General features: G+C 40.7%; 1 protein-coding gene across 1 annotated transcript; it reads left to right on the top strand.

Annotated features, from left to right (window-relative positions):
* The first annotated feature begins 538 nt into the window (after positions 1 to 538).
* On the top strand, positions 539 to 7769 carry tmem236 (transmembrane protein 236). Its single transcript, XM_049598635.1, has 4 exons — positions 539 to 1148; positions 3693 to 3765; positions 4589 to 4712; positions 6699 to 7769. Exons 1-4 carry the CDS (start codon positions 736 to 738, stop codon positions 7337 to 7339), a joined length of 1251 nt encoding a protein of 416 aa, XP_049454592.1. The 5' UTR covers positions 539 to 735; the 3' UTR covers positions 7340 to 7769.
* Positions 7770 to 12785: the final 5016 nt, after the last annotated feature.

Below are 12785 nucleotides of genomic sequence, written 5' to 3'. Positions count from 1 at the left end.
TTTTAAAAAATTAGCTCACCCTTAAACATCTAGAACAGTAAAATGCAACATACACATTAATACAGCAGTGATATTAATCCAAAAACACTGACGGGGAACATTTTACTGCACAATTAGTACTTGTAGTTTTGATACTTTAAGTAAATGTTGCTTAAGATACTGACATATTTTACCTCAGTAAGGTTTTAAATGCAGGACTTTTACTTGTAGCAGAGTATTTTCTCATTTCTTCCACCACTAACATTCAGTTTTTTGTCTAAACTGTTTCAGAGAGGTGCTGAGAAATACTTGAAACCAGGTTTTTGTTAGGACATTTCAACATCATCCCCTGCCCTGCCACTAGATGGAGGTGTGTGTGTGTGTGTGTGTGTGTGTGTGTGTGTGTGTGTGTGTGTGTGTGTGTGTGTGTGTGTGTGTGTGTGCCATGCGTGTATTAGAGAGACCTATAAGGCTAGATAGAGGAAATTGAAGTGTAAAAGGCATGTCACTGTAATTTCAAAGTGTTATTTTAAAATATTGATTAATTGCACATAATTTATTTTATTTTGTTGCAGTTACAACAAAAAAAATGTATATTTCAATAGTTCATCAAAATAACATCTGTTAAAACAGACAATGTAATCAAGCACTCTTTCCAGAGCCCGTGTACAGTCCAGTTCTCAGCTGAGCGTAATTTTTCTCCTTGAAATTATGGGATGGGAGTGCTCTTCTTTGTGAGCCCATAAAAAGGCGAGCATGCACCTCATTACCTCAGCAATAAAAGAATACAGCCCCCAGTGCAGTGTAAGCAATGTCAGTGTGCAGAGTCCAACAGCTCCACTGTCTTGTTTCTCGGGAGATGATTGTCAAAGTCTTTTGCTCCAAGTTCAGACCAGCAGCTGGTGTGCGGGGACCATGCCCTCGGGGAAGACGGTCAAGTTCATCCTGTATGAGGTGCTGCAGTTTGCAGCCCTTATCGTACCCATCTTTGTGATTATGGAGAGGTTTGCCAGCCTCATTCGTGACGTGAAAGGACGGGATCTCACGGCCTACTGGCTCGTGGTGGCGGCTTCTATCGCCTATGTGACCACTGTGACCCTGCTGGTGTGGGTTCCCCTGAAATATCTGATCCTGAAGCGGAAGAGGTTTTTATCAGAGATCACACAGTGGTGAGTACACCTGTTGGGAAGTAGTGTAATCAGTGTCACAGTGATTCAGCATCTGCATTTAACAGATAAAGAATCTGACATAAACAAGTGAGCAAAGTCAAAATGGTTAGAATACAAACCATTTGAGGCAGATTTGGGATCTTGGCCTAAATAAAATTGATGAGGAAAAAAACACTCGTAATGATGCAGTAGTGGAAGGAAAACTGCTCCTAAATAATGCTACAATTTAAAATACATTATTACAAATATGTCCTGCATTAAGACATTTAATCAGAAAGATATGCTTTAAAATATTGAAAGTAAAAGTTCCCCATGATGCAAAATAACCACAGGAGTTATAACATTGTAGCTGGTCAATGTTAAAATAATCTTGACTAAGCCTTCTTTATACTGTTTTGTAGCTTAATGTTTAACAAAGCATCATATTTTGCATGCTTTGTTTATATCATCTGAAAGTGAAACTACGCAAGTAAGTTTATTATCTCAGAATCCTGAGAAAGGTTTTCATTGGAAAAACAAAAAATCAGATCGTTTTGTTTTTTTCCCATGAAAACTTTTCTCATAATTCTGAGATAATAATCTTGTTAAATCAGAAAAAACAGGGCAATTTTTTTTTCTCGTAGTTTCTATTTGCACTTGCGTAAGAATACTCACACTGCATCTATTTGGCTAATTTCACTGATCCCTATGAAGTGTTATTATGGATCCCACTGCCCGCTGTGGTTGGCTAGTCATGTTGACGCGTCAAGATGGCAAAGTGGTTATTGTTAGGGCTTGCCAGTCTCAGATATCCTCTGAGATTCAAGTGGTAAATGTATGACAAAAAAACAAATGTACTGGCAGAAAGTCAGATGACTTAGCATGAAGAGTGAGACAGTCCATAGAGGGAATAAGACATGGTAAGTGAATGGGTGAGGCACAGGACTTTCACACAGGAGACTGGGGTTTGAGTCGTGTGTGAGTCATTGACCGTGTTTACATGCACATAATATTCAGGTTTTTGTGCTTATTCCAGAAACACAATATTCATACTAAACTGCATACATGGCTAATGAAAATAAATATTCCACAGCTGTGCATACTCCCATTAACGTGCCTTAACATGTTGTTTATCACATCAAAATATGGTAAAGTGTAACAACTGGAGCTGCTTCTCATTTTGCTTCTTTGCATCAAAATAGGTTTTTTTCAGTTTCCTACCAGTGGCTGACATGTTGGACCGTGCAAACACAGCCTCCCTCTTTTATTTATCCAACCACCATCTTGAAAACATCAGTGTTGCGATATTTGCATATCCGAAAACCTGTTGGTGTCCAAGTCTTTCGTAATGTTAAAAAGTGGACGTGTCTCTTTTTAGGAGCAAAAATGTGGGCTTTTCTTTTGGGCATGCATCTGTGACACAGCCTTGCAAACTGCTGGCAAATTAATTTGTGAACAACGTATCCATGACAGTGCACAGACCAATAAAAAAGCAAAAAATACCACCAAAAAACCCAACTGAGACAAATAATGATAATAATAATGGTGCATTTTATTTATAGGCGCCTTTCAAAGCTCTCAAGGACACCTTATAAGACATAAAAAGACACAAAAAATGGCACATCCCACGTCTTCATCAGAATATGCTAAATTCGGATAAAAGGCCTAACTCCAAACTGAATATACTGTTTACATGACCCTTCGGGAGTTATTTTCCCAGTATTCACCGGCTCATTATACATTATCCCGCTTATTACACGGCTAATTATCAGTTAAATAAATAATTTGAGACAGAATATTGATTAATTATACGATTTTTATTGATTTATAAATTAAGTAGGGAGGAGAGAATAAAAAACTGCCAGCAACGGCTGAATCTGCGCTACAATAGCTACAGGGAATCAAGAGAAAATAAAAAGCAGCGTCCCTAGCAACACTGGGCTACATAGCAACGGTTATTACACAGTAATATCAGACCTCTGAATGCCGCAACTGACCAATCAGAATACACCATTTAATAGAGCTGTGTAATAAATTCAGAATATTGTCCCATTCAGAATGATAGTGGAATGTGAAGGTAGCCAACGTTGGCTTATCGTTTTTAGACTTTGCTGACTCGTTGGTTTCAGTTGTTAGGATGTATAAAGCTGCTGAATGCACACTCTTTACATAAGACTAGCTGAGTGGACTTGTACAGTTATTGTCATATTTCAACTTTGCCAGTTGCTAGGGCGCCCAGGAATATACACCCGGGTGTAAAAAGCCACATTGGCTATTCCAGATAGCACTGTTGGCTCCTGACACCTGGATGTCTATTTTCTGTCTCAAGTGAATGCATGACGCTTTGATACAGTACATGTATTAAGTAGCATAAAATGAAGTAGGTATAAACAAATCTAAAATTGTACTTGAGTAAATGTGTTCAGCAACTTTCCTGAACGCCTGACGATAACACGATACAATACATGCATACAGCATTAAGAGGGATCAGCACTTCTTTTAAAAAAAAGGGGTCAATGATCGTTGTTTAAATGTGATCTAAAAACAACCGTTTTTGTTTTTCAGGAGACCGACAGCGCTGGCGTATCTCCTCCTGTGTACATTACCGTGCTTTGCTATTTTAATAGCCAGCTCCAAGGTAATGTCATCGAGACTGATCGTTCTTGTCATGGAGAGGCACCTGTTGACGTTTTGTTCTGTCATGCTCTGACGGGGACCTTGAACAGGCATATTTGTTGTAAACAGTCCATTTGTGGCACCAGCTCGTTTTATGACCCCCTTGTGTGAGAGAATGTGTTTAGGGCACTATTATTATTCACTGAGTGATGGTTGACACGGCGCATTGCACCACAGAGAAAGAAGAAGATTGCTTGTCACCAATTCCACTCAGTCTCTTGAGGTTTTGCTCCTTGAAGCTACATCCAAATGTTTTCTCAGAGTGCACTGAGAGGGACTTTAGCACCATCGCAGTTGTAAGAAAAAGGCAGTGGAAATGTGTCCACCGTCACATGACTGTAATCTCTGTGTGGGGTATTCAGTAACCCTCAGTGAACATAACAGGTTGGCCATTAACCCAAGCTTTAATATCATCCACCACTCAAAGAGAACACAGGAATTTTTTACATATATGTGACGCTGTCTTTTATTTCTGGCCCAGCCAAGGACATAAATAAGAGCATCTGGCCACACAGAGAGACGTGTCAGACATATTCATACATTAAATATTTCTTAATCTTATTTAAAGGGCATTCAGCAGTGCCTTAATGTCCGTAATGATGGGGTGATAAAACCAGATGGCTTCATAAATACTTGGCTCCTCTTCAACAGTCCAGCCAAATACCGTGACGAAGAGTTTCGATTCACTTTCTTCCTGCTCCATCCCTCATGATTTCAAAGTGGCAGATCAGTTCTTTGTATTATTGAATTCACATTTGTTTTCGCTATTATGGGTTGTACCGTAGGTGCAGGTGGACAGAGGGGAAAGGCTTGACCATTTCGCTGAGTTGCCCGTTTCCTTGGTGCTTTTCTGCCTCATCTGTGTGGATATCATAGAGAGGATACGCCCCTGCAAGCTCATTGGACAATGTGAGTTGTTGAAATGAAATGATGTTCAGGTGTATACGTCGTGCATGTTAAGTGTTTTATGTTGTTTGTTCTGCGAGATCAAACTGATTAAACGTTTGTTGATATTTTGACATGACACAGCAGGAAAAGCAGGAGTGTGAATAATTACATTAATCATGGTTGAATTCCATTTAGCTGCTGCAGTTTCAGGGTCCTGGTACTTGGCATGCTGATTCAGTGTCACACTGTGTGGGGCTTACTGGGGTACTTGAATAGAACAGAGCCATTTATGTTATTAGTAGCTGTTAATGTCTGTAGTTGTTGACTACAGTTGAGGAGATACACTCACACTGGGTTCACTTCTATACTGAATCAAATAGTGAAAATAAATATTCCCCATTTTTCTGAGGACCCCTGAAACTCTCTCTGAACCCCTGGTTGAGAACTACTAATGTAGATCATACTGTAGGACTGGGCGATATGGACAAAAATTCATATCCCGGTATTTTCAGGCTGAATGGCGACATACTATACATATCTCAGTATTTTCTACAAAGTGGGCTACATGTTCAGTTGCAAGCTGATCCACAGCTGAAGTCCCCTGTTATTTTTGCTGCATGTGTTTTTCCACAGCAGGGCAGGTAAAAGAAGTTCACCTGTTGGAGGTGAGCTGTTTGCAGAGGTGCAGTAAGAGCCTGTCGTCTGCAGCTCTTCATCAACATCTCACTGTGGATGTTTCTAATTTTACTCTTCTTCCCTGCCAGATTGTTACAGTTGTCTTATTTAAAGAGAAGCCGCTAACAAAGTTTCGCTAATTCGGTAATAAACATATTTCAATTCCCATAGACTCTTAAAAATAAAGTTCCCCTGTTATTTTGTTACATAAAAATTTTTATTGTGAAGCAGCAAAATAAGGGAATGTTGAGTTTTAAAGCAGCAACTTTACACAACTTCTGATACAGCTGATAGAGAACATTAAAAAAAGTTAAAAAAAAAAAAAAAAAGGGGCAGATATCTAAAGTAAAAACCTGACGCAAGAGAGCCTACACCGTACCCTCTGCTGTAACCCAACGTGCACCTCCACAGAAACCTCGCAGCGACACAGACCTCCTGTCTATTTTTGCAAGCTAAAACCATTTCCCTCAGTGGAAACAAAGCTTTTATTTACTTTAATTTCACAGATAATAAACAATAAATTATGAAGACAATAAAGCCTCCACAAAAATAGCATTTTAAGTCTTATGCGTGACTTATCCTGGCTTCATACGAGTAGAGGCAAAGTCTGCTTGCCGCTAGGCTAATTTATACAATGTAAAATGCCATAGGCTTGTGCTAAAAACGTTAGCATATTGTATTTGTGGGGAAAATGTGTCCAGATTTGTGTACTTGTGTTTGAAATTGTCTCTATTAAGCAATGTTTAATGTGTGTTTTGGGTGTGTTTTGAATTAACTAAAACTTTACAGCACTTCACAAAAAACCCAGCTGATGACTAGGGTTTTGGAGGTGTAACTGCAGAGTGACACAGACACACCACCGCACAAGAATAAACACTCACAACAGCACAGGCCACGTGCGTAGGCTGCAGTGTAGGCTATGCATAGAGCTGACGCACACACATATAAATCCTGCTTAAGACTGCAGTAGGCCAGTATAGTTGTGAAATAGCTACACAAACTACTGTAATGCAGTCTAATACAACAATCCTGCCATAAATCCTGCCTTCATGTTCAGTTTTTGGTGGAACTGTTTCAGAGAGATTTTGATTCAACTTTGTGATCATTTTTGGAGGCTGTAGTTTGTGGTGATGTTGAATTGTATTGTGCTATACTAACAGCTGTTTCTATTATCTTGCCCACCACACCCAACTGATATCAACGAGGGTAGGCTAAATAACAGAAACACCTCTGTGTGTAATGTATAAAACTGATCTTGACATTGGCTGGTCCTTAGGTAAACATAGTGCTGTATAACAGCTGATGTTGTGTGTGTGCTCTTGTCATTTGCAGCAGACAGTCTGGATTCGGACTTTGACATGCCAGGCCCCATCCTCACCCACCTGGAGCAGGTGACCTCCGTAACAGGCCAGCTGCATGCTGAAGAAGGCCAGAACGGTTTGACCCAAGGCCACCCACAGGCCAGGAACGGCAGCACCTCTGGCAGACGGCAGGACCTCGCTGGCTCACCCAGCCACTCAACACCCAGCTCACGAGCTCCCAGCACGGCCTACCTGTACTCCTCATTGTCACGCCCCCGATCCTACTCAGGTCCTCTGGGCTTCCTGTGGAAGAGGGACAGAAGGTCAGAGGTGTTTGTGGATAGCTTCCTGTTTTGGTTTGACACTGTGGAGATGGTGAGAGTGGCAGGAGATCCATCAGTCTTCTACTCAGTCTGGGTGTTCCCAGTCTACATCCTCGCCTTCATGTCCACTCTCCGCATGGTCATCACTCCTAACAACCCCTTGTTGTCTTTTGCTGGAGTCACTCTGCAGGACTTTCCTTTCTTCATCATTCGAGTCGCTCTGATTGTTGTGTTTGGTTATGTAACTCCTGTGTTGTACTCATTGAAAAATGTGCTGGTGAGCCTGACTTTTATCTACTTCACATTCCTGTCTAAGCTGAGGATTTTCAGAAGGCAGAGCATGTTTTGAGGAGGAGTGGCACATTCTGTTGTTAATGAGAGATCCGCTTTGATTGTGGATGGTTGAACAGTTGGTGTATTTATGTGTAGGGAGCAGCACCAGAGAAACATGGAGCTGCTACTGATGATCAAGAACAACATGCTCTGAATTATAATGGCTGCAAATGTATTAGAAGGTCATTCATCCAAATCAAAGTGTGGAAATGATTCTGGATTTAAAACAAAAAAAAAAAAGCTATGTAGGTTGGAGTGTACAGTGAGTCAACTGTCCTCATTTTTCTGTGACATATTTGAATGTATTTATTGATGCTTAATTTTATGTTAACTTGCTACATTTTTTAACTGTACCACATTTGTCAACACACTGCAAACATTTGTTTTAAATAAAATACTGTAAACATTTCAGACAACCCTAACTTTGTCAAATAAATATCCCTTGTTTTAACACAGGTGTGAAAGGAGTCACTCGTGCCCAAAGAGAATTATTACCTGACTTTGCAGCACAGCAGGTCCAGATTCGGTGGAGATCTGGAAATCTATGAATAAGTATGGGATCATGCTTCAACTGATATATAGTGCAATTTAAATAAGTGGTTGGTAAATAATTATTGATGAGTATTGATACTTCAAACACACAGTTAAAGCTGGGGTAGGCGATTTTGTTTTGGTTTCATTCATCATTATTTCCTATGATAACTTTAAGCACACTGTAATTCAAGTGGACTGAGAGAGACTTCAGCACCTCCTCTTGGCTCTGTTTTTAGACTTTAGAGAATCTAGCCTGTAATGGGAGACTGTGGCCAATCAGAGGTTATTTCTGAGGGAGGTCGTTCCTATTGGCTGTTCGACAAATGCAGATGCGTGTGCAAGTCCCTTCGATGAAAGCCTGGTTCAACAGCTGACAATTCTGCAGAGAAAGTTGCTGTTGTAGCATTGGCAACAACTGCTTTATCTGTCAAAAAGAGTTCCTGTGTCCTTCGTCCATCTGAACTGCCATTTAATTTCACTTAATTGATTTAAGGTGGCATACTTTTTAGAACAAGAAACTCCGTGTTTGAGGAATATTAGGGCCAGGCATAAAAAATTACATCAGAGGAGGAAAATTTATTGTTACTATTATCACTTTTTTGCATTTTGAGAATAAAGTCAAAATGTCAAAAATGAAGTTTACATTTCAAGATCACAGTAGAACTTTGAGAATAAATCGCAGTACTTGTGTTGCAGTGTTACGTATGGCTACCTCTACAAAATGCTTTGTGCAGATTAATGGGTGTAATTGTCTCTCAGAATCAGTTTTAGTAACAAGGAAATTATTTATCTTTTAGTGCATAAATACAGTGTGGTAATAAGTATCAGAGCTTTAAAGAGATTGTGCCAAAAATTGCATCTGTTCAGAGAGACATTACCTGACAAAGTTGGAAGAGACGACTGCATATGTGGAAATGGAAGGATGCAAGGATATCCATGGTTACATCTGCGAGACAATAGAGAGTTTATGTTGTTTGTACTTTATTCTCGACATTTCAACTTTAATCCCAACATTTCAATTTTATTCTATAAACAAAAAAAAAACAAAACAATGAAATGCAAAAATAAAGACAATAATAATATATAATAAAAATCTTCCTACTCACATTTTTTCCTTTACGCCTGGCCCAAACACTTCAAAAAAATCAGCTGCCACTGAATGAACAAACTGGGTAATGTTACGTACTGATGGCCTGTGTAGACTGATTTTTTATTAATTTATTATTTATTCAACTTCAGTCTAACCAGGAAGTCCCATTGAGACTGAAAACCACTTTTAGAAGAGACACCTGGTCAAGGTGGCAGCCAATCAGAAAACATTTAAAATGCAACAAATACAACACATATAATACAAAAATGCTACGTTCTTTATGATGCCCTGAAATCCATCAATGGATGTGAGTGTTTAAAATGTTTTCTTGTTCCACGTCCAAGGTGCACAGTAGGAGAATTCACTTTTCCCCACATCTGTTAAAACCTGGGGCACATTAAAAAGCAACCACTTGGAGGAGCATAGCTGGTGACTACCACAGCCGACACACAGCAGGGTTAAGAGGTAGGCCGGAAGTTTGCCCAGTATTGCTTTATAGATAAAAAATATACCAGTGCTGTTGTCTGAGACTGGTCAATGATGTCCAACCCACCAAATCCTAAAGAACGCACTGATGAGTAAGTGACTTTGCATTTAGAATAAAACGTAGAGATGCTCACCTCTATTTTACCACAGTTTGCCTGCCTCAGACAAATTTCTTTGATGTGAGACAGAAAAAAAAAGGAGAGTCAGCACAGAATCCATACCCGTGCCTTGAGCCTGTGTTTCTGCAAGAGACCACTCACCACAGGATAGATCTATTCACTCATAAAGATGATCACTCCTGTCCTTGTTGTGGCTCTCATTTATTAAGGTTTTTCCTTTAATTTGTCTCCCATGTGTAGATGCAACACAAAGGGTTACTCCTCTGTGCTACCATCAGTGTGTGTAGACCTTACTGAAGACGCTGTGTGTATTATCTGTTTTTCTCTTTCATGTTCGCCTCTATCACAGAATCAGCAGATGGAAATATTTTCTTTGTGTCTCTCTGCTTCTGTCTCGCTTGCTTTGTCCTTGGCTGTTGCAAATTAGCATCTCACCCTCGTCTTTTGCCTGTGGTGCAGGCACCATGGTGGTATATGTGTTTTCATGGCCGTATAACTCACTGAATTGTAACCTTGGGCTATGTGTGTGGCTGTATCAATACAGAAAGCCACAGTGACACCACAGAGAGACACTGGTGTATAATCGGCGGTCCTCCACCAGGACACGTCTGACAGAATTATACCCCATGGAGCACTTGGTCTTTGTCTGTCTGATGGATGAGCCAGGGCCGCGGGACAAACTGTTTAAGGGAATTGCCAAATCGGTGGCTCCTGTTTCTCCTCCCTCCCCCCAAAAAAGGAAAAAGATGAAAGAATATGAAAAACAGCAGAATATCCATCTGCATACGTGGTGATAAATTGAGTGAATTGCCAGTGCCACACTGAGTGGGAAAATTGTTTGATGATATACACAACCAGTGACAGGACACAGCTGCAATTCACAGGGACGGAGCAGAGCTGGCCTGCTTTCACTTACTGGTATGAAAACTAAAATTAACTTTCCTTAATTTCCCCACAGCCACGATCATCCTCCTCCTTAATGATTCATTCTGTAATCTGCAAGAAAGCATTAGTGCAGCTTGAGTTATTGTGGCCGTTTTACAGTCATGTTGGCAGTCTGGAGAACACTTTTTTTTTTAATTCCCGTGACACAGAATGAATGCTCAGAATGATCAAAGGAAAAAAAGCAACAGCCTGCATCTATTCCTCTTTATCTGAGTCTGTAAGAGCCACATTCAATGATGAGGAGTTCTCTGAGGCAGGAGCTTTCATTTCCGTCTTTTTTATTTGTCATGAAATGAACTTTTCATGCATGCTTAGAGAAGCTTTGCATTAATTCATCCAGTTATAACTTCACATTCAGCATGCAAAAATCAGAAATTGAGAACTTTAAGTCTAATTTTATTAAATCAGGTCAAAAAAAAAAAAACACTGCCAGTGCAGCAACTGCTTTCTAAAACTGACTCAAGGAGACCGACCTGCCTTTTCCTTTAACACTGAAACGTAGAGATGCCAGGGCCGTAGCCAGGATGTTAGAAATCCAAAAACTCAGCAAGAATTATCCATATTTTATCTCTGCACATAATGGTTGAGTGTCAGGTTTGTTTCTGTTGGAGAATACAACTTTTGTTATTTGAATTTAATTCGAAATTATAATTTATTATCATTTCTAGCCACATTTGCTGTTCTATTGAGCACTATATCACAGGCAACTGGACACGTTTCACCTCTCATCCAAGAGGCTTCTTCAGTTCTAACGTACCTGTGCAGAGTCACAGGCTTTAAACCGTGTGGGGTTGTGAACCCTTACTCAAGTTTTGGAGTCGTTAAGGTCTCATGTGAGTCACTGACCCAACTGACCATTGCATGTGTCATTAGGGTTAGATGGGTCTGAGGGTTGCCTGGGGAGGGATCCTAAGACTACATTGTAGGTGGGTGATAAGTGGTGACAAGGCCACCTCCTCTGTTTAAAGATTAATTCATTTTCCATAATAGAGGCCAGCTGACATTGGGTGAGAGGCGGGGTACACCCTGGACAGGCACCAAACTATCACAGGGCTGACACATAAGCCCTTTTTAGATTGGAATTGTGCAAATTTGCAGGAAAGCCCAATCAGTCTTTTTTCAGCATTGGCAGTATAAAAACAAAATCGGGGAGTGCAGCAAAATGCCGCCTGCCTACTTTTGTTTATACAGAATATGACTTTTTCAGGGCAATGGGGGGCATGAGCAAGTAACAAACGTGTAGCTCAGCTTGTGACATAAACAGTGACATGAGAGGGAAGCCGCGGCTCGTCAGTCCTTCGGCGATTCTCTTGTAAGTCGGCCCATCCTTCACCATTCCCGTCATTTGACGGTTAATGGCCTCTTCATTTGCGAGGACAAGGAGGGTGCGCAATTCCTTGTCTCCCCAGTTGCTCATCTTTACAGTGTCTGTCAGGTTTGTATTTCCCTCTTGCTACTAGCTGCTCATTCCTGCTGCTATCAGCTGTTTCCTGTTAGTCCACCGCCAGTGGGTCGCACATGCAGCGTCATCAACAGCTCCTCCCACAAGTCATCAACGGCCCCTCCCATTGCGGAAAGCCACCTCTGTCTTTTTTAACTCAAAGGGTTCCGCAAATATGACTACCCTACAATGCGGAAAATTGGGCACCTCGGATCAACTCACCAATCCGGCTCAGCTTGCCTGCAAAACGGCCCACCAATTGCCGAAAATCTGGCAGTGTAAAAGGGGCTTTAGAGACAGACAACCAATCATGTCCACAACTACAGCCAATTTAGAGTCACCAATTAACCTGCATGTCTTTGGACTGTGGGAGGAAACCGGAGTACCCAGAGAAAACCCACACTGAAAAGGGGAAACTCTGGGTTAAAACCAGTAACCCTCTTGCTGTGAGGCAACAATGCTAACCACTGCTCCACCATACTTCCCATATAAAGATGGTCATTCTAATTTGATATAGATGGTGCCATTCACACCTCTTTCAAAGAGCATGGATACCAAGAAGCGAAGCTCCGTTGAATTTTTGCCAACAGCCACTAGGGGAGCTGTGGTAGTGCTGCCTCCATTTTGGACTGTTGAACTTAGACTGTTGCGCCCAGACAACATGCAAGATGTCAAGGAGAGAGGAGAAAAAAAAGTTAAAGAAAACAGTGTAGTGTAATTAACTGCAACAACTATCGGTGGAACACCCCGCACCTGGCCTTCCACCATAGGATCCCAACAGGTAAGAACTCCTGAGGTGTATCATATTAAAATAGCCTGTTATTATTATTATTATTATTATTATTAT

This window comes from Epinephelus fuscoguttatus, linkage group LG15 (assembly GCF_011397635.1).
Source record: "Epinephelus fuscoguttatus linkage group LG15, E.fuscoguttatus.final_Chr_v1".
Classification (NCBI taxonomy): Eukaryota; Metazoa; Chordata; class Actinopteri; order Perciformes; family Serranidae; genus Epinephelus; species Epinephelus fuscoguttatus.
The sequence above is the reverse complement of the archived record's forward strand: the minus strand, read 5'-3'. Positions and strand labels throughout refer to the sequence as shown.

Excerpts from the sequence above, each read along its gene's own strand:
- tmem236 (XM_049598635.1), top strand. The coding sequence starts at position 736 with ATGCACCTCATTACCTCAGCAATAAAAGAATACAGCCCCCAGTGCAGT. Across the intron at positions 3,766-4,588 it reads TTTTAATAGCCAGCTCCAAG|GTGCAGGTGGACAGAGGGGA; the intron begins GTAATGTCATCG and ends GTTGTACCGTAG. Across the intron at positions 4,713-6,698 it reads CTGCAAGCTCATTGGACAAT|CAGACAGTCTGGATTCGGAC; the intron begins GTGAGTTGTTGA and ends TGTCATTTGCAG.